At 36.5% G+C, this 25994-nt stretch overlaps 1 protein-coding gene across 4 annotated transcripts in view; it reads right to left on the reverse strand.

Moving 5' to 3' along the window:
* DMD (dystrophin) overlaps nucleotides 1-25994 on the reverse strand; it is a 2133690-nt gene that overhangs the window by 80668 nt on the left and 2027028 nt on the right. For all 4 annotated transcript variants that reach the window (XM_027841976.1, XM_027841994.1, XM_027841966.1 and 1 more), the window contains 3 exons: nucleotides 21333-21534; nucleotides 18804-18889; nucleotides 14877-15034 (listed from right to left, as the gene is read on the reverse strand). In XM_027841976.1, coding sequence (XP_027697777.1) covers nucleotides 14877-15034; nucleotides 18804-18889; nucleotides 21333-21534 — 446 coding nt within the window. The remainder of the gene's footprint in view (nucleotides 1-14876; nucleotides 15035-18803; nucleotides 18890-21332; nucleotides 21535-25994) is intronic.

Raw genomic sequence — 25994 nt, forward strand, 5'->3', positions numbered from 1 at the left:
CACACACACACACACACACACACACACACACACACACACACACACACGAGACAAAATATAAAGGAGATATCCCCGGGGTAATACACGTGCAGACTCATGACCAATTCTTTTTACTACCCCACCCAGACTGAATCACCATCTATGGTTTTCTAATTCTGCAAGTATTGAAGAGCTGGTTTCCCCAGCCAGCAGGGGGTGGGGGGTGGAGTAGAAATAAAATAGAATCTAAGGAAAGGCTCATCAGCTAAAGTCAAAAAAAGCTGCTTTTTCTCCAGCAAAAGGAATGCTTGTGGAAATGCTTGGAGGAAACACTTAAGCATTTTATTACCATTTGTCCTTGCTACTAGAAAAAGCAGCCTTTAGAAACTCAAGGGACATGCTGACAGAAAGGAACTGGCCTCCTCACATTCCCAAGGTCTTACACTTCAAACAAAGAGCAAAGGGGATTTCTCCTGCTCTGTTATCTTTAGCTAGAATAAACATCCCATTTTCATGCATGCTGCACACACAAGACAAGGTGGTTGCCAGGGTACCTGACTGCAAAAGTCAGAGCTGGGGAAGTAGATTCTAAAGTTCACCTTTAGTGCCAACTCTCCACTGGGACTGCAAATTATTGCAAAGTTTATCAGGCTGCTGAAAACTGTATTAAATCCAAATACTGTAAACCTCTCTCAATTTTGACTCCACTATGAATAAAGAACAGGAATGTTGATGCCGAACGCTGAACAAAAAAGATACACCTTGCATGAGATTATTAATCAAGGGAAAGCATCCCAAGGAAAAAAAAAACTTCCATCTAACCAGAAAAGTATGATAATTAAAAAGAAGCATGACTAAAGGGAAGAAGTAAAGCAAAAATCTTCATGCCTTTGCCTTGCTCTATGTCCTACCCAACCCTTCCTGATCTGTATAAATGTATCCAGTGTCCTACTCATTCTTCGAGGCACAGTTTAAAAACTGAGTTTTCCATAAAGGTCTCTCCCACCACTATTACCCACATCTCTTTCTCCTAAATTCCTAGAGTCACTGTTGTCTACATCACTTACTCAAGATTTATTTATTTCACCAGTATATGTGGTCTATGGGATTTAATTCATAGAATGCTAGAGACTTTATATCATCCCATTTTGTATCCTTGGGACTGCTCACACATTACAGATGTAATAATATTGCACTACTTTCTTTCTATTGGTTAAACCTAGATTCTGGCCTATTATCTTTGCTTGATCTCAATTGTCCCATCCCCTGATTGATGTGTTCGTACTGAGTCATTTTGATTAGCATATAAAAAACACCATTTAGCATTTCTTTTCAGGTTGCCCCATCCTAGGGCCATGGGTCTTAGGTGGAGTCTAAACACTTCTTGTTTCAGTAAGTTCCTATGTCATTCCTGCTGCCATATAGCCCAGATATGAAGTGCTAAGGTGACTGTATAGGCAAGAAATAAGTATGCTGTTATGACATGTGTATACGCACGCACACATATGTCTAAACAAAGGCAAGAATCTAAACATAACCAATTGGAGGAGAGATAGATTAGATATTCATAGATATCTATATCTTTATATAGTTGACCCAAGCAAAAAGTAGTTTTCAACCATTAACAAGTTAGTATTCCCAGACTGTTATATCCCCTTATCAAGGGGTCTGAAAAAGCCCATTAGCTTCAATGGTATAGCTAATGCAGTTGGCATACAGCTGACAGATTTCTGCAGTAAAGTACTACCATTCATATATATGCATCTAAAACACAGAATTACCTTGAATCATTGTTTATCATGGTATTTGCTTAATGTCTCATCATAAAATGAAGTGGTAGTCCCCAAAGTCACTTCCAGCACTAAATTTATGATACCGTATTAAATTATGTCTTTTCATATTTGCCCTGACTCATTGCTTTTTTTCTGACAAGACCTTTTGGGGTACTATTATTCAAAACCTTTTCAACTTTGTATCATCTGGCCATTTGCTAAATGTATGAGATAAGCCATCTATAGCTTCATCTAATCATTGATTAAAATTATTGAACAACACAGGATCAAAGAAAAAATCTCTTGAGTACTCCACTATCAACCCCTCCAAGTCAACATCAGCCCATTAATGAGTATTCTTTAGATCCAAATTATTTAACCAGTTCTGAATTCAACTAATTTTAACATCATCTTGTTCACATCTCCATCTTGTCCACAAAACAGCATGAAAGACACAGAATAAGACATGGAACTAATATAAAAAGTATGAAAATAAGGTATACAGAATTAAATGATTTGCCAAAATCTAAGTAAATTACATCTACACCATTCACTTGATCTATTAGGCTAATGACCCCATCAAAAAAAGGAAACAAAGGTAATCTGATTGGAATTGACCTTGATGAAACCATGGAAGGCTCTCACAGATCAACTCTTTACTTTTTAGGGACATTATTCATACTTTTAATGATATGTTCCAGAATTCTGCCAGGAAGTCAAATCAAGATAAATGACCTAAAACTGGGATCTGCCTAGTTATCTGGAATGTAATTCATCAGGACCTGGTAATGTAAACTAACTGAGGGCTGGTATATATTCTTTATGATAGTCCCCTTATTTGGATTTCAACTCCATTAAGCATTTTTGTGGTTAACCTGTCGTTTCTAGACAGGAGATCATTCTCCTTGGGAGAGGAAACAAGAGCAGAATGAACAGCTGAGTAATTCTGCCTGTCTTCCAACATCCCTTTTCATCATTCCATCCTTTGAGTAGTGGTCCCTTGCCTTCTTTGCTTCTTTTTTTTTCTCATCACATATAAAAAACTGCTTTTGTTGTATCCAGCATTCATAACTAGCCTTAGCTCCTCCTGAGCTTTGGTGCTCCTAGTACTATTCTTACAGGATCTTAGCACTCTTATATTCATCCTGCATTACTTTTCTCTTTTTTTAGTCTTCTACATATATCTTTTAAAAATTTAAGTTGTTCAATAAGTTTCCTGTTTCTTGGCCTCTTTGAACACCTCTCCCTCTCATTTCTCATTGGAATTACTTCTATTAACATCTTCAGATTTAACTCTTGAGAGCTCCTCATTCTTCTGGAGCTTACTTCCCCTGCAGAATTTTAGTCCAAGGGATCCAACCTATCTTTTCTTTTAACCTTTTGCACTCAATTATTGCTTATCTAGGGTGTATTAGATTATACCCAATGTCTTCTCCTCTATCAATTTCTAATATGGAGTCACTTCTCCACAAGATTCACATTGTTTCTATTTCAGCACAGAATTTGTACTTGTTCATCAGAATACTTCTAGAATAAGCAGTTATCCTTGTTACGAATCCAATCTTTAGAATAATGAAATTATCATCAAGTTAATCCAAGAATGTACCAACCCCAATTCCCAGTTATCTCCTGCTTCTGTGATCTCTTATTGATCCGCCCATCCCTGAACTCCTTCCTTCAGTTTAGGTAGTTGGTAGTATAACCCTCTGACAATACTGCTTTTTTTCTCAATATATTGATCATTACCGAAATTTTCTCTATTATAGTCCCTTAGCCCCAATTCCTGAATTTTCTCAGAGTATATTTCTTAACATACAGTGCTACTTCCACTCCCGGCACATACCTTGATTGCTCTGCTTCCTTACATTACTAGTTCACCTGGCTTATTATCCATTCTTTGTATAGACATATGAACAGATATCTAAAGCCTCTGGTCTTACTGCCTTATCCTTTCTTCCATTTGGTCTCCAGGAACCTCCTATTTTTCTTCCAATATTTTAGGTGTCACTTTCTATGGTTATCTAGTTTGGTAGGCATATGGAAGATATTTTCTCTTTTAAAGACTTTGCAATTTAAATGCAAAATTAAGTAAAAGATAAGAAAAAGATAATTAGAAAAAAAAAGAGGCTGGGATATGCAAAGCTGTCTTCTGAGAAGTACCGTACAGCTTTCCCAACTGTCAACCTCACCAGGTGAAATCTGAATTCCTGCAACTACAGTATAGGTGAGGGGATCTGCTACATACACCCATAAGCACATTAGGCACTAACATGCCTACAATGCTGTGAACTGGCTTAGAACAAGCACAGGTTCACCCATTAGGAGGAGCAGTACATAAAATAGACGCCTGGGTGTGGCCAATACTGTGCCTTATCCTGCTGTCATTCGAGTCTGATGAAAAATTTTTGAGGAAAATGAATTAGATCTAAAAGAAAGCAGCTAAAGCTAAGGTTTCCAATAATAAAAATTCTTAATAAAAAAGGTTTTCACAGCCAAGGCTTGAAAGGAATAAGAGAAACTTAAAAAACAAATAGAAAAATTGTCAGTTGTCCTTCTCCTAAATAAAACAGGAGGCCTATTCTACAATTTTATGTTTTTCAATCTGTATTTGTTGTAATTAATATTCAGCTTATAAAAAAGCCTAGAAATTGAATATATTGATAAGATGGTATAATCATGTGAAATATCACTTTAGTATTAAATAAGTAACTATATGTATTTCTATGCCAAATCTAATCTAAGCTTATATTTAACATCCAGTAATATTAATTAATTTCATAGACTTTCTAGGTTGTAACTCACTGTTTATAAGCACTCCTATCGTTTGTGCAGTGGGTTTAATTTTTAAAAAAATCAATTATGGTAAACTCAAATATTTGTATACCTGAAAGTACAATGTAAATATGAGTTATTAATATATACTTTCTTAACCAACCATGATGTTAACCTAAGTGGAAAATCTATAAAGTTTCCATCCTATTCCACAAGCTAAGGAGGCTTGGTATTCCTAAGAATCAAATGTGGATATTTAAGCTCAAACATTTGCTCCACTATCACTGATGTTAAAAAACTTAATGAAGGCTCAGTTGAATGTGACACTGTTGAATGCTGAAGAAAGGTGGCAAAGCAAATGCTCCCTGCCATATATGGATTTTCCATTTAAAATAGACACTCACGTGTGGAAACAAAGTCATGGTCAACAATGCTCATGCTGGCTAAGTTTATTACCCAAATTAAATGCATTGACATTATTGATCAATGCTATGGAAAATACATTCTGTGAGGCAAAGCAAGAGGCCTATGGGAATTATGTTGAGTACAGTGAAAATAAAAGAAATTCTGATCCTTATTTTACTTAGTAGGGAAAGGTCTCTGGGGAAGCATGGGACAACATGGTTTACTAAAGTACTTAAGAAGGAAGAGAGGACATCTAGATAGCATGGAAGAAGGTATTTCAGATTCCAGATGTGACTCAAAAGAAGACTCAGAAATATTAGTATGATAAATGATCAAAGGAAAAATAATAACAGCTAACATTTATATAGCCTTTTTAAGGTTTATAAAGCAGTTAGACAATTTATTACATTTGATCTTCATAATGACTGTGTAATAATGTAGATGCTATTACTATCCTCATATTAGAGATAAGGAAACCAAGGCCGAAAAGGCTAATTGACTTGTCCAGTTAAAACGCTAGTAAGTGTCTGAGGCAGGATTTGAATTTTGGTCTTTCTCTCTTCAAATTCAGCACCACTGTGCCACCAAGAAACAGAGGAAAGAGACAGAAAGAAGACAGAGAAGTTCAAAAATACAAGTAATGTTGGTTATGAAGGACCTTGAAGCAGAGAGAAAAAAATCTTAGTTCTGGCTGATAAAGCAATGGGAAGGTGTTAGAAGATGTTCAAAGGGGTTAGTCTGTCACGTCCATCAATACAGAAGACCCTTTTGATAGTGGTGTTACAGAACAAGGACATGGGGATGAGGCCAGCCAGCTGGAAGAGTGCTGTGAGAAGACTTGAAAAAATGTCCTGACATTTAAAATGCCTGATTTACAAGTAGCCATTATTTACTTCTAAAGGTCCAACCCAATCTGAGAATGGCTTTTCTCCTGGCTCATCCCAGAAACTCCAATTTTACCTGGGAACCAATATTTCTGGGTCTATCACTTCTGAGCCAGTTTCTCAAGAATATTCTGTCCCTAATTCCATCCTCTTTTCTTTCTTCTGGCACCACCACTGAACTCTGCCTCCACAGCTTTCTGGAAATCCAGAGCACTAATGTCATTGTTTACTATCAAAAATCCAGACCCCTCTTTACCATCACCCACAACAAGGTGGGCCATTTACTTAAGACCTGGATACTCACTGACTCTGATACTACAAATTCAGAATACTGTTACCCCAACTAAAACCCTGACTTCATCACTGATGGCCAACCCCTAAACATTTCCTCACAATTCTCACTTCCCTTTGGCTTCAAGGCCATTTTCCCTGCATCTCAGAACCTCAGGAATTCTGATCCAATTGTTTTGGCAAACACCATAACAGGGTAGGAGAAATTCCTGCTCCTAATATTCAGGAAACATCAAACTTCTGAAAACTGACTTATGACCTTAGGTAACACTATCCATTTGTAAACTGTAGACTGTATAACAGCATATGAAAGAGATGAATGGAATCTAAGAGGCTAGAAAATGAATAATTAAAAGGGGTGAAAGTGAGAGTTAGGGGAGGGGGACTTGAAGGGTGAAATGAGGGATATTTTTAAAGAGCGAAGGACAGCAGAAATCTGAAAACTATTCTACAGATTTAAATTAAAAAAAAAATACTAATTAATTATTTACATTTTGAGTTCCAAGCTGTCTCCCTTCCCCCACCCCGTCAACCCCACAGTAGAGAAGGCCAACATTTCATGCACACACACACACACATACATGTGAAACCATACAATATATACTTCCACATATCACTTCTTTCTCTGGAGGTAGACAGCATCTTCCTTTAAAGGGCCTTTGTAGTTGACTTAAATATTCATCTTTCTCAAAATAGCTTAGTCATTCTCAATGACTTCAAACAATATTGCTATTACTGTATATACAATGTTCTCTTGGTTCTGCTTATTTCTTTTAAGTCCTTCCATGTTTTTCTAAAATCAATCTGCTCATCATTTCTTATAGCACAGTAGTATTCCACTGCAATCATATACTACAACTTATTCAGTCACTCCCCAACTGATGGGCATCCCTTCAATTTCCAGATCTTTGCTATCACAAAGGGAGCTGCTATAAATATTTTAGAACATATAGGTCCTTTTCCTCTTTTCTTGATCACCTTGAGAAATAGACCTAATATTGGCATGGTTGGGTCAAAGGGCATGTACAGTTTTATAACCCTTTGGGCATAATTCCACCAACAAGTGTATTAGTGTTCCAATTTTTCCACATCCCTCCATAATTGGTCATTTTCTCCTATCATTTTAGTCAAGTGTGAGATAGTATCTCAAAGTCGCTTTAATTTGCATTTCTCTAATCAATAATGATTCAGAGCATTTTTTTATATGACTACATATAGCTTTGATTTCCTCTTCCAAAAACTACCTGTTCATATCCTTTGACCATTTATCAATTGGGAAATGACTGATATTCTTATAAATTTGACTAACTTCTCTAAATATCTGAGATATGAGGGCTTTATCTGAGAAAATACAAACATTTTTTCCCAAATTTTTTGCTTTCTTTCTACTCTTGGTGATACTGGTTTTATTTGTACAAAACCTTTTTAATTTAATGTAATCAAAACTGTCTATTTTATATCTCACAATCCTGTCTATCTCTTGTTTACTCATAAATACTTCTATCCCATAAATAATCTGACAGGCAATATGTTCCATATTCTAATTTACTTATTATATTGTTCTACAGATTCTTACCAGGGAAACTGTTAAAAACTGGACAGATAAATTATCAGTCATAAGTAACATATACCTGTAGACACTAGTCTATCCAAAGCTATTCTACTGATGAGATAATATGTAAATGACGTCTACTGAAAGATTTAGGTATATCTTCTAAGAATTTTATTTGCCTATTTGCTAGAACTGAAGATATAAAATGTCATCTCCAGAAATAAAAGTATGTCCATATAAGGAGATATAGAGAATAAGGAAAACAATATATCAAATGACTCCAAGATTGTAAAGAAAACAAATAGTTGAAAGGCTTTAAAACTATGATCAATGCAATAGTCAATTATGATTACAGAAGCCTGATGATAATCCATGTGTTCCACATCTTGGCACAGAAGTGATAAGACTGGTTAAGCAAAGAAACAGAAATTTTCAAATAGAACCAATGTGTGAATTTGTTTTTCATGACCATGCTCATTTCATGACCATACTCATAGAATACCTCAAGAGGGATTTTACTTTCTCCTCCAGAGGGAAGAGTTGCATTTCAGGAGGGTGGAAAGGAAAGGTGGTGATTGTAATAGTAAAAAAATGAAGAAAAGAAACAAGATTGTCAACAAATCATTAAAAAGAAACAGAAGAAAGCAGAGAGAAGTTCAAAAGGGGACACAGAAAAAATGAGTAGTGCTGGAACCAACATGTTAAATTTGAATTATTTTTTTAAAAAGTATGCTCAAGTTCACAAGTTCATATACAATCATTTTTGTTTTTCTTTTTGTACTGAAACTACTAACAGTTTTGGGAAAAGATGACATGACTTTTTTTCCTTGTTTATATATCTGACTTAAAAAAAAATCAACATGCTTACATGACCATAATTCTACTTCTTGTCTAATCAAAGCAAGGAATGATAAATACAAAAACACTGCTACTCCCCTTCTAGAAATGCAAACTATCCTGGATAAACAGCAGAAGTTATTCTAATTTGGAACTACTTATCTGGAAAAATAATTCTTTAGGCTTCTAAAACTTGAATGATCTAACAGTAACTTAAATACACTTGACAAAAGATCAGCCTGGATATAATTAATTTGGAGTTAATCAGGGATCTAAAACCTTTGTTACTTAAGAAGTCCCTGTAACATATAAGATATGATTAAAATTAATTTTTTTTAAAGTGCCATTTCTCCAGCTGATAAATGGTTACCGGACATGAGCAGACAGTCTCAAAGGAAGAAATCTACACTAATAATAGCCATGTGAAAAAAAATGTTCAAAATAAATAATTGGATAAATACAAATTAAAGGACCTCTGAAGTTCCACCTTACACCCAGCAATGGTGACATCATGGGAAGAATGACAAATAATAAAGGGGCTATCAGAAAATAGATACATTAGTGCACTATTGGTGAAGCTGTGAATTGGTCAAGCCACTCTTGAAAGCAAATTAGGGATGATGCCTCCAAAGTTACTAAACTGTACAAACTCTTTAACCCAGCAATACCATTAGTAGGCTTATATCTAAAAGACATCAAAGAAAAAGGAGAAAGTACAGCTCTTTTTGTAGTGATAAAAAACTAAAAACTGAAAGGATGACCATCAATTGGGAAATAGTTGGTTACTGGTAGAGTATATGAGTTCTGGTATATGAATGTAAAGGCCTACTGTTGGGGGGGGGCGGAGCCAAGATAGCGGAGTAAAAGTAGTAACTTGCTTGAGCTGTCCCCCAAACCCCTCCAAATACCTGTAAAAAATGGCTCTAAACAAATTCTAAAGCAGCAGAACCCACAAAAAGACAAGCGAAACAAATTTCCAGCCCAAGACAGCCTGGATGGTTGATCAGAAAGGTATATGGTGCCAGGTCGGGAGAGGAATGTTGTTTGGTGTGGGCACGCAGGCAAAACAGGCCTCAGTGAACCTGAAGCAGGCCTCAGAGGACTGAATCATGGGCAGCTGTGGCAGTTACCAAACCTCTCAACCCACGAACGCCGAAGACAACTTAGAAGGTCAGTTGGAAAAGCCTGTGACTGCTGAGAGAGAGAAGCTTGGTCCTAGCCCCAGTCCCTGAGCTCAGCCCTGGGGAGGTGGTTGCCTCTAGAGCTTCCGGCCCACAGACTGAGGGGGAATTGAGTGGCTGATCAGAGGGGGATTGCAGGGATCTCTTTGCTGGTGCTGAGGCAGGAATCTCTTGCTTTGCCCGTGCTTGGCTCTGGGTCACAGTTCTGGGTGGCGGTCCTGGGGCAAAGAGGAGTGCTGGTGTGGTGAAGCTTGTGTTGGTGGTGGAGAAGAAATCCTCCTCACCATTCCAAGGCACAAAAGAGTGCTTGTGGTCACTCATAGATCAGAACACAGGCTAGGAAAGGAGTAAACACCTCACCCCTTATCATACCACCTTGGAAGAACTGGAAATTTACAGGTCCCAAGAAGTATCTCTGAAAACAGCTGCACAAAACCCCCAAAGCTTGGGACAGTCCATTCTCCACACCGGAAGCAGACCCCTACCTTTACAAAGAGTTTAAAACTCAAGTAATTGGCTGGGATCACGACCAAACCTCGCAAAAAAAGGCAGACCAGAGAATCTTTCTCAGGTAACAAAGAAGACGAAAACATACAACCACAAGAAGACAACAAAGTCAAAGCTCCTATATCCAAAGCCTCCAAGAAAAATATGAATCAGTCCTAGGCCATGGAAGAGCTCAAAAAGGATTTTGAGAAGCAAGGAAGAGAAGTAGAGGAAAAACTGGGAAGAGAAATGACAGTGATGCAAGAAAATCATGAAAAACAAATCAACAGCTTGCTAAAGGAGACCCAAAAAATACTGAAGAAAATAACACCTTAAAAATGGACTAACCCAAATGGCAAAAGAGGTCCAAAAAGCCAATGAGGACAAGAATGCCTTAAAAAGCAAAATTGGCCAAATGGAAAAAGAAGTCCAAAAGCTTACTGAAGAAAATACATCCTTAAAAATTAGAATAAAGCAATTGGAACCTAGTGATTTTATGAGAAATCAAGCCACTGTAAAACAAATCCAAAAGAATGAAAAAATAGAAGATAATGTGAAATATCTCACTGGAAAAAAAAAAAAACTGACCTGGAAAACAGATCTAGGAGAGATAACTTAAAAATTATTGGACTATGTGAAAGCCATGATCAAAAAAAGAGCCTAGATATCATCTTTAAAGATATTATCAAGGAAAACTGCCCTGATATTCTAGAACCAGAGGGTAAAATAGAACTGGAAAGAATCCACTGATCACCTCCTGAAAGAGAGCCCCAAAGGAAAACTGCTAGGAATATTGTAGCCAAATTTCAGAGTTCCCAGGTCAAAGAGAAAATATTGCAAGCAGCCAGAAAGAAACAATTTAAGTATTGTGGACACACAATCAGTACAGCACAAGATTTAGCAGCTTCTACATTAAGAGATTGCAGGACATGGAATATAATATTCTGGAGATCAAAGGAGACAGGATTACAACCAAGAATCACCTACCCAGCAAAACTGAGTATAATCCTTCAGGAGAAAAAACGGACATTCAGTGAAATAGAGGACTTTCAAGCATTCTTGATGAAAAGACCAGAGCTAAATAGAAAATTTGACTTTTAAATACAAGACTCAAGTGAAACATGAAGAGGTAAATAGGAAAGAGAAATCATAAGAGACTTATTAAGGATGAACTGTTTACATTCCTGCATGAAAAGACGATATTTGTAACTCATGAGAACTTTGTCAGTATTAGGGGTAGTTGAAGGGAAAAAAATTAATGTATGTATATAGATAAGTAGACAGAGGGCACAGGGTGAGCTGATGATGAAAGGGTGATATCTGGAGAATAAAATTAAGGGGTGAGAGAGGAATATACTCTGAGAAGGAGAAAGGGAGAGACAGAATGGGGTAAATTATCTCACATAAAACAGACAAGAAAAGGCTTTTATAGTGGAGAGGAAGTGGGGAAAGATTAGAGGGAATGAGTGAATCTTATTCTCATAGGATTTAGCTTAAGGAGGAAATAACATACACACTCAATTGAGTATGGAAAGGGGACAAGAGAGCAGGGAGATGATAGAGGATTGGGTAGATTTGGGGAGAGGGTAATGAGAAGCAAACACTTCTGAGGAGGGACAGGGTCAAAAGAGAGAATAGAATAAATGGGGGGTGGGATAGGATTAAGGGAAATATAGTTAGTTTTTCACAACATGACTACTATCGAAGTGTTTTACATAACTATACATGCATAACCTGGAAAAAAAAAGGCCTATTGTTGTATCCTAAGAAGCAACAAAAGAAGGGGTTTCAAAGAAACCTGGAAAGCCTTGTATGAAGTCATACTAAGTGAAGTAAGCAGAATGAGAACCTTTTATACTATAACAAAAGTGTAAAACAACTTCAAAGACTTAAGGACTCAGATAAGTGTGATGACCAACTATGATTCAAGAGGACCAATGATGAAGAATGCTACCTATCTGCCAAAAGACAGGTGATGGCCTAAATATGTAAAATGAGACACACATTTTTGGACATGGCCAATGTGGAGATTTGCTTTGCCTGACTATATATATTTATATTTGTTTTTCTTTTGTGGGGAGGTAGAGGGATGTGGGAGAGAAAGCAAACAATAAACGTTTGTAAATTGAAAAAAATAAAATGTAATTAAATAAATAAAAATACTGATGAGGAGAAAGGAAGGAAAAAGCATTTTTTAAGGGCCTACAATGTGCCAGGTACTGTGCTAAGCTCTTTACAAATATTATCTCAGGTAATGCTCACAAACACCCTGGGAGTGTTCTATTATTTATTTATTATTATCACCATTTTATAGTTGAGGAAATTGAGGCAGACAGAGGTTAAGTCACTTGCCTAGGGTCAAAGACCTAGTAAGTGTCTAAAGCCAAACTTAAACTCGGGTCTTACTGACTCAAGGCCCAGTGTTCAATCCCTTCTGCCATCTATCTAAGCTGCCAATGAATGAATATTTAAGATGCCTGAAAGAATAGAGACAAGCTACCTAACAAATCCACTGACTTTAATTACATACCTTATAATAAAGCTGATATTCCACTGTAAGGTTTATTTTTACGACCTGTCGATATTGACTACATAAATATCTTATGTATATTTTTATGCTTTATTTGCTGGAAATGCATTTAAATTTCATTAAAAGAATCCCAAGAGCCTAACTTCAATATCTAGCTTTATTCTGGGATCAAAAGATGATCAAATACAAAAGAAAAAAATGTGTCATACCCGACTTTGCATTGTCTCCTGTGGCTAAATATTTGAAGCATAAAACCTTTAGAAGGCCCCTTATTTTAGTTACTCAGCAGTATATACATATTAACTAAGAAACTGTGTTCTTAAACACCTTATAATAAAGGTCATTCAAAAACTTTGATGAAATTTCTGTAAAAATTGATTACCAATTCCTCTCCTCAAGTCTCTCCACACTCATCTATTGCATCCTTCATTTGGCTGCCAAGGTCATTTTTCTTTTCTTTTCTTTCTTTCTTTCTTTCTTTTTTTTTTTTAGGCAATTGGGGTGAAGTGACTTGCCCAGGGTCGCACTGCTAGTAAGTGTTAAGTGTTTGGTCTGAGGCTAGATTTGAACTCAGGTCCTCTTGACTTCAGGGCCGGTGCTCTATGCCCCTAAAGGTCATTTTTCTATGGCACATGTCCCCAACCTGCTCAATGAGCTCCATTGGCTCCCTATCATCCCCAAGATAAAATATAAACTCATCTGTTTGGCATTTAAACTCTTTGCAACCTGGCTCCTTTCTACCTTTCCAGGTATCTTATGCTTTACACACCTCCAAGTACTCTACAATAGAACCACCCTGGCCTACAGGACACTCCTGCTCCCAGCCTGGTGGTATGCCTCCTCCGTGCCTGGAATGCTCACATCCCTCATTTCTACCTCTGTTTGCATGGCTTCCTTCAAAACTCGGCTCAGATTCTACACTTCTTCAGGGAGCCCTTCATGGAGCACTTACTTATTTCTAGCTCAGGGGTGAGGAACCTGCAGTCTCGAGGCCACAGGTGGCCCTCTAGGTCCTCAAGTGCAGACCTCTGACTGAATCCAAACTTCACAGAACAAATCCCCTTAATAAAAGGATTTGTTGGGGTAGCTAGGTGGTGCAGTAGATAGATCTCCACCCTTGAAGTCAGGAAGACCTGAGTTCAAATCCAGCCTCAGACACATGACACTTACTAGCTGTGTGACCCTGGGAAAGTCACTTCACCCCAATTGCCTCACTAAAAAGATTTGTTCTGTAAAATTTGGACTCAGTCGAAAGGCCACACCCGAGGACCTAGAGAGTCACATAGGACTTCAACAGGTTCCCCACCCCTGTACCTAACTATCTGTATTACCTTCTATTTCGTATGGACTCTGCATGTATCTAGTTATTTACATTCTGTCTCCTGCATTAGAATGTAAGCTCCTTTAGGCCAGGCATCAAGTTTTGCCTTTTCTTGTATCCCTAACACTTAACACAATGCCTGGTCCCTGTTGTTATTGTTTAGTCATTTCAGTTGTGTCCAATGCTTTGTGACCCCATTTGGAGTTTTCTTGGCTAAGATACTAGAGTGATTTGCCATTTCCTTTTCCAGTTCGTTTTACACATGAGAGACCAGGGCAAACAAAGTTAAGTGACTTGCCCAGGGTCACAGAGCTAGTGTCTGAGGCCAGATTTGAATTCAGGAGTCTTCTTGACTCCAGGCCAGGCACTCTATCCACTGCACCATCTAGCTGCCTGACCTATAGGAAGCAAATAATAAATGCCTGCTGATTAAGTGGCTATTCTGTGCCTATGCTTATTCTTCTTGGGGCAATTAGGTGGCACTATGGATAGAGTGGCAGGCTTAGAGTAGGGAAGACCTGAGTTCAAATCTAGCCTGAAATACTTACTTAGCTGTGCGACTCTTACTTAATCTGTTTGCTTCAGTTTCCTAATTTGTAAAATGGGAATAATAATAGCACCTAAATTTCCCAGGGTGGTTGTGAGGATCAAATGAGAAAATAATTGTAAAGTGCCTATCACTGTGCCTGACACATAGTAAACACTATATAAATGTTAGTTATTATTAATTGTAATTATTATTTTCTGTTGCCTCATCTTGTTAAGGGAATGATCATTTGAGCTTATGTGTGAGCCTTCCCCCTTACACTCAAACCTAAAAATGACCCCAGGACAACATGGTGATAAATAAAACATAAGCAACTTACAAACTGGAAGCAGCTCCTGACACTTGGCTCGATGTTGCTGCCTCCAAAGGAGGCAACTTCGCCCAGCTGCCTTGGGATTTGGATGGAATCATGCAGAAGGAGGCCCAGCCTGCGCTGGTCACAAAATCCCATTGAACTTGCCACCTGCTTAAAAAGATCTACAAGGAAAGGAGAAAATGCAAATAGTAAAATGGCTGCACCCAGAATTGTTCTGAAAACTTTTTTTTAAAGTTTGTTATAGTGACAAATAGTCATGTTGTGTAAGATCATCTCTACCGTACACCAATTTGCGCCATTTACTCTGGGCATAAACTGGATTAATCAAAATTGTATAAATTAAACTGTACAATGCTGAAGTAAGTATAATCCTAAAGTGAAATTTATATCCTGGCACTGATAACTAGTGAGAATTCCAAGCTCAGATCACAATATTTTGTGAATTTGTATACATAAGCATTACTGGAGATAAAAAGTTTTCATATTAATTGGGACTTATTTTATTAGCAAAATTCCTAAAAAATGGTTCAAAGTACCTTCTATGTTTGGAATCAGAAAATCATTTTAAGAAATATCAAAACTTGTAAAAATCTGTTAAATCAAAGGACTGGCCAACAATTGTTCAAATATAGCAAAAAACTGGCATAATGTTTGTGTTATTTTCAGAAATGAAACGCATTTGATATGTCTTAAAAACAAGTTACCAAAAATCCAAGCTTCAAAAGAAGTAATCAACTCTTACTATTACCAGCACAATTCCATTCTCAGGGAACCGGTCGTATTAAGATATTCTCTAAGGATATTTCAAACATAGTAGTAACAAAATTTAGGCCATGACCAACTGTAGTACCTATTTATGTTACCCAATTAACAAAAACATGTTTATCCCAATGTCATGAATATGTTTTCATACTGCCCACTTAAAAATTATTATCGTTATCATGCCCTTTCAGCTGTATTAGAAATACAATTCCTGACATCTTTCACCATTAATTTATAGTCACAGGCCCTAGTCCCTGTATGTGGACAGACATGGACAGTCTGATCCAAAAGAAATTCATAATCTAAAAGAGCAAGTGCTATCTGAATACAGAAGAGTATCCTGAAAGGAATTTATCAGAAATGTCTAAGAAAAAACCTTTTCAGTTTGAGTGTTTTGTCTACTTAGTTTCAGGGTAGGATAAATATCGGCAAGAAAGACAACTCAAAAGTGCATCTAGATAACATTAATGTAAAAATATCTTGGGGTCAGGGAACCTTCAATAAAGTCCTATCATAATAAAATGATGGCTCATCATGATACAGAAGTAGCTGTTCTTTTTTAATTAAAACTATTTTATTGATTTGTTTATGCCATTCCTGAGTATTTTCCTTCCCCACTTCCACAAAGCCTTCCTTTATGTCAAAGTGGTTTTTTTTTGTTTGTATTTTTAAAGTTTACCAAAACAAATCAACACACTGACAATATCTGAAAGCATATACACATTCCACAACCACGATCCTCCACTTTTCCAATGAAAGAAAGGGAGTAAATTTTCTCATGTCTTCTCCATGGCCAAGCTTTGACCCTTGGTTATTAAGGAATTGCTTCTCTGTCACAGTTTCCCAAATAGTGACAAGCTTAAAAGACTTCAAGGACAAGTAAAGTGACAGACATTTTTTAGTATTGTCTAGCTGAGAGACAGTTCAGTGATAAAAACTACTGGACCTGGAATCAGAAAGACCTGAGTTCAAATCCTACTGATGACATACTAACTGTTTGGCCATGGTAAGTGATGTCTCTTCTCCCAGCCTCAGTTTCCTCATCTGTAAAATGAGTGTATCAGTATTTGAATAGTGTGATGGTGAGGCTCAAATGAGATCAATTTGTAATGAATCTTGAAACTTCAAAATGCTATCTTAATTACAATTATTCTTATTATTATCCAAGGACCTGGCTAGTTAGGTGCAGGGAGATGCAATGAAGTTCACCACTTGGTGATTTCTTTCTCTTACTTTCTTTTATTTTTTAATCTCCAGAAATTTATCATCTAAGAATACAATGGTGAAATCTCAGATACTGGAAATTTATGGATTTGAAACATGAAGCTGAATACATGCTGGGTATGGGTCAACTCATTCTGTTTTCTCTCCTATCTCTATAACTACAATATTATATGTGAAAGCACTGCCTGATTTATTTCCCTTCATTTCTTCCCTGTGTATGGCACACACATCTACACATACACATCACCACAAACAGGTAACAAGGATATATTTTTTTTCCATTTAAGAATGGACTTCACATAAGCTAAGTGCTTATTTCTATGTTCGCAAACTCTTGGGAGAAAGAAAGGGAACATGCCATTTAAATCCTCACTGCCCTTGTATTTTCTTTTTAGGAACAATCCAATTGTCAGTCAAAACCAACAGCATGTAGGACTGACATTTTAAAGACATGTAAAGTCATGCTTTCTTAATGCCCCCAACTCAACAAGAGAAATGTTTATCTTAAAACTCTGAGGTTTCACCTCACATCCATAAGATTGTCAAAGGGGAAAAAAGAAACTGGAGAAGGTTGGAGGGTCTGAGGGAAGACAGGCACATTAATGCAATGCTGGGGGAACTGTGAATAGCAATACCCCTACTTGACATCACCCCAAGCAGACCAAAGACAGAAGAAAAAGCCTCGTTTATACAAAACAAGTTCACAGCAGCATTTTTGGTGGTAGCAAAGAACAGGAAGAAAAATGGGCGCCCACTGATTGAACAAATAGTGGTATATGACTGTAATGGAATATTACTGTTCCATAAGCAATGATGAATATGAATAATTCTGAGAAATCCACAAAGACTTGTATGAATTAATGTAGAATTAAGTAAGCAGAGCCAGGAAAACAGTTTACATGATGGCTACAATAACATAAAGGAAAAAAAATACTAAAAAAATTCAGAACTCTGAAGTAATGCAGTGCTCAATCATGACTCAGAGAGGCCACTAAAGCGAACATGCCTCCTACCGCTTGAGAAAGAGGTAGGGGACTACGAATGTGAAATAAGGCATTCATTTTTAGACAAGATCAATAAAGGAATATATTTTGTTTGATTATACTTATTTGTAATATGAGATAGTTTTAATGGTGGCAGAAGGGAATCATTAAGAAGTAACAATGATATAAAAAAGAAAAAAAGCACTGATAAAACAGCTTTAAAAATTGTTATTCTTTCTTTAGTAATAAAATCTTAGTAATTTTGTAAAGTTAAAACTTAGGAGCACAACTTGAATTACTATCATAGACAATAAATTTAGAGTTTGAGATCATCTAGTCCTAGTTCCTCATTTTTACAACTGAGGAAACTGAGGTCCAAGGTCACATAAGTAATAAATAGCAAAGTCAAAATTCAAAACCTGGGTCTGATTCCAAATGCAATCTTCCTACATGACACCATGCTACCTCTCAAAAAACACTGCACTGAGTGACAAAGTAAGCAATGTGTCTTGAACGCAAATGCCAGACATTGTAGAATGCATGTTAACAATGAATCCCACAGACTACAGAGTAACACAGATTAAACCTTCAAATCTATTTTTCTGACTTCCGCTAGGTCAGGAAATCACAGTCTTCAGCCCCAAAGAATATATGTTTTATTCAGAAACGTTCAATTTGTTGTACAACAACGCTCATATTGGAGGAGCAGCTAATCCTTCTTGAGTGATTTTCTCTTTATTTAGAAAAACACCCTTTATTTCTATAAAGAAATGGTACAGGGTACACCATGTGAGGCTTTGAAAACATGCCTAGAAAAAGCACTCAATGAGAGTATGTGTGGATCCTTGTGTGAAAATGGAACAGTAGTGTTATTTTTTTCCTCATTGACTAACTAGAAGTATAATTAGTCAAAATTAAAAAAAGATGAGAATATACACACAAGTTAATATGCATGACTTACATCTGTACTTGTCTTCCAAATGTGCTTTACACAAGGAAATAACACCAGTTTTAAAAGATAGGACACGGATTCTTCCTGTGCGACCCCTAATACAGGAAAAACAAACAAACAAACCAGTTACTGCTGCTATTCTAACAGCTTAATCCCAGCCTTTTGATTTCTCTTTCAAAAATAAATTTAAAAAAACTGTACACATCTTTCTCTCAGGAATCTATCCAATGTATAATTAGCCTTCTTAATCAAATATTTTGATGCTCATCGCCTACTGCTGGTTGAATGAAAACAACACAAAATGGCCATGTCAGGCCTCTCAATGTTTAAGCACACATTTGGATAGGATTAATTGAAAAGCCTTACTATGAATTGTAAAAGTAACTATGTAAGTTTCAACAGGAGGTGGGGAAAAAAACCAAACCAACACCTCTTTTTATTTATCTGTGGAGATCCAGCAGCAGGTTACACAGGAAACGTAAGTTCCAAAGCAATAATTTGGAGAGTGACCTCTGGGACCTGAGCTTGCTTTGTTTTTGGGTTTGGTTTTTTTGTGTTTTGTTTTTTTGTTGTTGTTTGAAAAGGCACAAGTTAATTGTCAGGGCAATTATTTTGTTCTTTAAAGCTATGTTATTTTCATTAAATTTTCCACTTAGGGTTAAGAAAATTACTCATTTCAGCCACAAAAAGTATAATAGAAACTTTATGTAAAAATACAACTCCCTAAGAAAAACATTAATATCCAGTGTTTTATTTGTTATAGCTGCCAAACAAAGGGTAACTTTTGTATAGCTAAGTACATTTTTGGTAGATGTAAACTTTTGTTGTATAGAAATAAAGCTTTGTGATCAAAGGTAACGTGTAAAGATGAACATTACTGATTTGTAAATAGGATTATTTTCTGCACTGGCAAAAAGTGGGGGCAGGGGAGAAAAAAAATCACAGTATGTTTGTTGAAAACTTCACTTACTTCTTATTAATGTTCTTATTCCATTACAGCCAGTAGCCTAACAAACAGATATTGGTAGGAAAAGCCTTTTAGAAAATTTCTCCTATCTGCCTCTCTTAAATCTCTTAACATCCGTCTGGTCTCATTTATTTCTCATTTGGGACTGGTCTACTTATCTGTTGGGGAAAAACTTCAGACATATACTACTCTAAGTTGAATAAACATGTTGGATGTGAGTACAGAAACCACCAAGCCAGCAACCCAGGGAAGTTTCTTTCTCTCTCTTTTAAAACAAGAAAAATAAAGGAGATTTACATAACTTAATTTTCAAGGTCTTGGACTTGGCAAGATAACGTTTTCAGCAAAGTTGAATGGAAGCTACATACAAAAATTTTTATATGAATTGATATGAATTATTTGAAAATGGAACTGGGAACTACTTTCTAAAAACCTATGATAAATATGAGGAGAAAAACAACCCCAAAACCCACTAATACTTTATGCCAGTATTGCAGAAATAAAAAATATTGTGTGCTTTGTCTATGATAGTAAAGAATTTAATACCCAGATGTTTCTGAAATTTTTTTTAAAGTGACACCTTAACATTACTTTAAAAAGGCCAAAATAATAACTTCAAATTTGTCATAGCAAGGAATGGGGGTGAAGACATAGGAGAGCCAATGTTATAAGAATTATCATAAGTAAGTCCTTGATTATTTTATAAAAATCTTCCTTAACCAATGGGAATAAGATTTTGTGGCTACTTGAAATAAGTGTCTGTAACAAATTCTGATGTATAAAGATAATTCAATTAGAATTTAAACCAATTCTTTCTAGAACTGATAACTTAGTTGGCTTTGTTATATACAGGATCAGACCAAAAATTACTTCACAAATTAAACTCTAAGAAAATGTGATTAATGATGGTACCAAATCTTAATGAGATTTTAAGAAATTAAATACGTTGTTTGGGGAAATGTTCATGATGACAATAACTGGATTTTTTATTTATTTTCATGTATTTTATTCATTTATTTTCATATATACTATATGTACCATATATACATATATGTGTGTGTGTATATGTATGTAGATATGTGTATAGTAACCAAAAATGGCTTCAACTCACCGACAGATATGATAAGCTTTCCTAGTAAGAGAGAATAAACACTTAAAATTGCTGAAAATATTTCTAAATGTGAATAAGGGAAGGTCTAAAAATAAGATGTATTACCATGAGTGTGCCTCCCACTTGGTTTAGAAGGTTAAAAGGCATCTTTACACTAATAAACTCTGCAGTGGAAAACATTCTGAAAAAATGACTTCACCTACTACGGGTTTTGCAGCTTTAGAAGAATCTATTTTCTGCCTCTCACTGTTTGTTTGAAAAACAGATTACCCATTTTCAACCAATGGCTCAACTAAGGGCAGCCATTAAGCTGTAAGCTTTATGTAATGTACATTCTAACCACCTTGTGATCTTAGCTACATGTTCTGTGTGTAAGTGGGAAGACTGTCAATTACTCCTATCATCAGTAGGGCATGTAAGCCTTTTATAAGGGAGTGAAATAAAACCTAGCTGCACGTACGTATCATAAACATTCAGCAACCAGTTGAGGCACATGTCCACACAGAGAGGAACATTGACCAGGTTATTGTGCTCTTGCTCCAGTCGATCATAAATAGTGGTCAAACAGTTAATGATCTGTAGGATGTCCATGGGCTGGTCATTTTGTTTGAGGTTGTGCTGGTCCAAGGCATCACATGCAGCAGACAGACTCAGGAGATCCACTGGGGGAAATAAAAACAGTAAAATAAATAAATAAGGAAAAAAAGACAAATCAAAAATCAAATTATTTAAGAATAGCTTTATCTTAACAACTACTTCTTTCCCTTAAAAAAAAATCCCACCAGGACTAAAAACGTTCTCCAGCAATTAAAAGTAAAAAATTCCCACTTTAAAAAGCATTTTTGTTCTCCCCAGAGTAGGCAGTAGTAAGTCTATTCCTCAAATTTAAGTCCTTTTAACTTTACCAAATATTCAGGATCACAAATTGCTCAAGTCTTTCAACAGACATCAAGTTGAGCTTAGGATCAGATGAGATAGGGATATGGGGGAGGGGAGAAGGTGGGGACTCTACCCTTCAAAAATTATGTCCTTAAGACTTAAGGGGTGAGGTGCCTCTAAATAAACTGAGCAACTTACAACTGATTAAGGACATACCAGTTTTTATAGAGGTTTTAAAATAGGTTTTGACAATACTATCTTTCAGAGTTATTAAGGTTTATCAGCTGAAGGAATCTGTATATAGAGAATTATTTTACTTCCAGCTATGCATTTATAACAGGTTGGTTTTTTTTTTTTTCTTCTTGGAACATTACTGAACCTGCTAAAAATTTGATTACTTTTGTTTTGTAAGAAAAGAAAAAAAAACTACTGTATGGTATAATAGTCTCACCAACCCAAAGATAATGGGCTAAATGACTAAATTAACTATACCAGCCATAGACTAACTAAACTAGCTATAACCAGGAAGATAATATAGTCTCAATTTCACCTTAAATTTTATTTTAAAATAGTAATAGTAGCTAACATTGATCTAGTGCTTCCTACATGCCAGGAACTACACTAAGCACTTTACAATTATTGTGTTATTTGATCCTTACAAGAACCCTGGGAGAAGAGTAGTGCTGTCATTATCCTCATTTTACAGGTGAGGAAACTGAGGCAAACAGAGGTTAAATGACTTGCCCATGTCACATAGCTAGTAAATGTGTTGCGCCGTTTTGAACTCAGGTCTTCCTGCCTCCAAGCCCAACACTCTTTCATACAGTTAGGAAATTTTTTAAAGCTTAGTCAAGTTTTTACCCTTAACTTGGGATGAGAACTAATAATATTCTGACAGATCAGAAAATTTAACTAAGCTGAAATATGTGCCTTGTCCAACATCAGCAAATCCACAGCCTATTTAGCAGCTCTATTCCTAAGGGTCATGAAAGATGCTTTCTTCTAATACGAATTTATTAGTCAAATTGGAAATGTAGCAGTACTGTGTGTGTGTGTGTGTGTGTGTGTGTGTGTGTGTCTGTGTCTGTGTCTGTGTTTAACATCTTTAACTCTGTAGCTTAGGTTGAATACTTAGATCCTTAGAGATGGTGAATCAATGGTAATTAAGAGAACTCTTCAAGTGTCTGGGTGGCAGTTTAATTACAAACACATCTCCATATAGGCATGGGTTCTCCCAGCCTGTAAAGGGTTTTCCTACTATTAAACATCTTATGTGCTTTTAACCACATGATGGACTAAATGTCTGAAATGAAATTAATGAAAAAATGGTGGAAAAGTGCTTTTCTTCTTTTGAGAAACAGTATCAGAGAGGAAAATATGAGAGTAGATTATGATTAAATGAGACAACATATATGAATTGCTTTACAAACCTTAAAGTGCTATAATTATGACCAAAAGCCTATTTTCATGTCTATATTCACTTAAAAATATGGTGAAATCCTAATCACAGTCATAGAATTTCAGAGATGGATAGTGTCTTCAAACCTTTATCTGTATAGGTGAGGAAACTGAGGCCACAAGAAGTTAAGCAATTTCTCCCAAGGTCACACATAGCTAGGTTTAGAACACAAGTTTCCCAGTATTCCTTCTATTATATAATATACTTCATTTGATTGTGGAATTGAGAGCTAGTTTTCCTCCCTTTATTTCTCCTCCAAGACAGATACTCACTTCCATGCACTAGTTCCCCTAAAATGGCATACAATATTTCCAAGTACATTTCTCCATCACATTATTTTAGGTGTGCTTCATGACTGAAAATGGCTCACCACTCTGCCAGTCACTGTCACTTTTAGATTCTCTTTCCTCCCTTTACAATCTTAAATGCTAGTTAACTGGTTAAACTCTCCATTGTTCTCTGCCGTTGAATCCCTTGCCCCTTGAATAAATGGCAAACCTTTTATTCTTCTTTGATTGACTATCACACTTTCCACAACAGCTGCTCCAGATCTCTGCTTTCCTTGCTTCTCCAAAGAGGACCTTGCCTCCTCCTATACTGAGAAAAGCCCAGGCTATCTGTCATGAGCCTTTCTCCCCTCCTATCTTTCAAAATCCTTCTACATCATCCCCCATCCTCTTCTTTTCAGCAGTTTCTGATGAAGAGGTGGCCTTTCTTATCAAAGCCAATTCCTCTGCTTATCCCTTTTCCCTTCATCCCCTTCCATTTTCCTTTTTTTCCCCTCCATCATTTCTTACTCATATTCGATCTCTCTTTATCCATTAGTTCTTTCCCTAAATGCTCAGATGTCCCTCATCCTTAATAAAACAAAAACAAAAACAAAAACACTTTCATTTTATCCTGCTATCCCCCCAAGCTTATAATTACAGCCAAATTCCTAGGGAAACAACAATAACAACAAAAATCTCCACACAGGGCCTCCATTTCTTCACCTCTCACTCATATCTCAACAACTTGCAATCTAATCTGGCTTCTAACTCTACCACTCAACTGAAACCTTTCTCTCCAAACTTATCACTGCTGAGCCCAAGGGCCTATTCTCAGTTCTCACTTTTCTCTACTTCTCAGAATCTGTTGATTCTTTTGGCCACCCCCTCCTCATAGACACTCTCTCATTTGTTTGGTACCAGAACATCTCCTTGAGAAGCAGAAACCATCTTTTGTGTCTTTTGGTATCCCTAGGGCTTAGCACAGTGCCTGCCACATTGTAGGTGCTTAATAAATGTTTATTAATCTCTTACATCTCTCCCTTCTCTCCAGTCACGCAGACACCAACCTTTTCGTGTCCTCATAATCTCTTGCCTAGGCTATTGGAATATTTTCCTTACTGCCCTCTCAGTTTCCACTCTTTTCCCTTGCCAATTTATCTTCCACACAATTGCCAAAAGGATCTTCTGGAAGCCAGGCCATGTTTCAATGTCATCATTGCTCAAAAACCCTCAACAGCTCCTTATTGCCTCCAGGATAAAATCCAAACTCCTTAAATTGGAATTTAAAGCCACATACAGTGTGGCTCCAGCCTACCTTTCTGGCCTTAATTTAATTCACCATAGAATTCTCACAATGGTCTGCCTTTGGTATTCTATTTCCCCATGTGCCTTGCTACAAGTGGTTTCCCCATGCTTGTAATAGACTTTCTCCTTTTTAAAGCCACTCAGAATCTTATCTTCCTTCAAGGCTTAGGTCAGGTCCCACTCCTGATTTGCCTAGTAGTTAGTCTTCTACCTCTCCTCAAAAGATCTGCTTTACAAATATTCCCCAGCAGAATGTAAGATCCCTCAGGACAGACACTCTTTGGGGATAAACAACAACATGAAAAGACTGAGTAAATTTTTGGATGAAAGTGTAGGAGAATAAAAGAAGATGATTATTTATCATTTTAAATGACACATTTTAATTTTCTTTCTTGTGTGTCAGATCAACAAGATTATCTTCTCTGAAGGAACAAAAAGATTTTAACTGGCAAATTTTCCAGTAATGGGGATGAGGATTCCAAAAACTATCATCATGGGAAGGAGAAGAATTATTTTTTCCCAACACCAGCAATATCCCTCAACATCTCCTCTTTTACACCTTACAGTAAATCAGAAACTAAGTATATGGTTTCTCTCAGGATCGCCTTTGTGAGGGAGGGAATAGCAGCCATTTAAAAAAATTTAGACTCCTTTAAGCAAATCAAATCAAACCTTTCCATCTCTAAACTCATTTTTCATTGTGGGCTGACTTAACTTCAGTGAGATGATGAAGAGAAACAAAAATACTTTAATTTCATTTTATAAGGACCTACACTTCCTTTCTCTGTACAGGCGAAGGGGTAGCAGTATCAAAGGAATTTCTGGAGTATAAACACCTCCAATGGGTAGCAAAGCAATTGCTCTGTGATAACAAAAGCAGAACACGGAATAGCCATGAGAGAAATATTATACAGTGTGCTCTGCTTAAACCAGACGTGATTAAACAAGATGGCAATCCATCACGGAAGATTACAAAACACATATCCCAAAACAAACACATAAAATAGAACTCTCGTTTCACAGCAGATTCAGAAAGTACTTGTAGCCCATACTAATTATTTGAAAGGGGAAAAGAATGATGAACAATTTATTTGTGAAGCAGTTATTTTAAAATTTTATTTTCCCTTAAACAAACACCTTGGGATGTTCACTCCAAGGCTTTGCTTTATTTTTGCTTTTATTTTAAATGAAATACTTAGAGTAATTCTGG

This window comes from Vombatus ursinus, unplaced genomic scaffold, assembly GCF_900497805.2.
Source record: "Vombatus ursinus unplaced genomic scaffold, bare-nosed wombat genome assembly UNPS02004827.1, whole genome shotgun sequence".
In the NCBI taxonomy this organism is placed as follows: Eukaryota; Metazoa; Chordata; class Mammalia; order Diprotodontia; family Vombatidae; genus Vombatus; species Vombatus ursinus.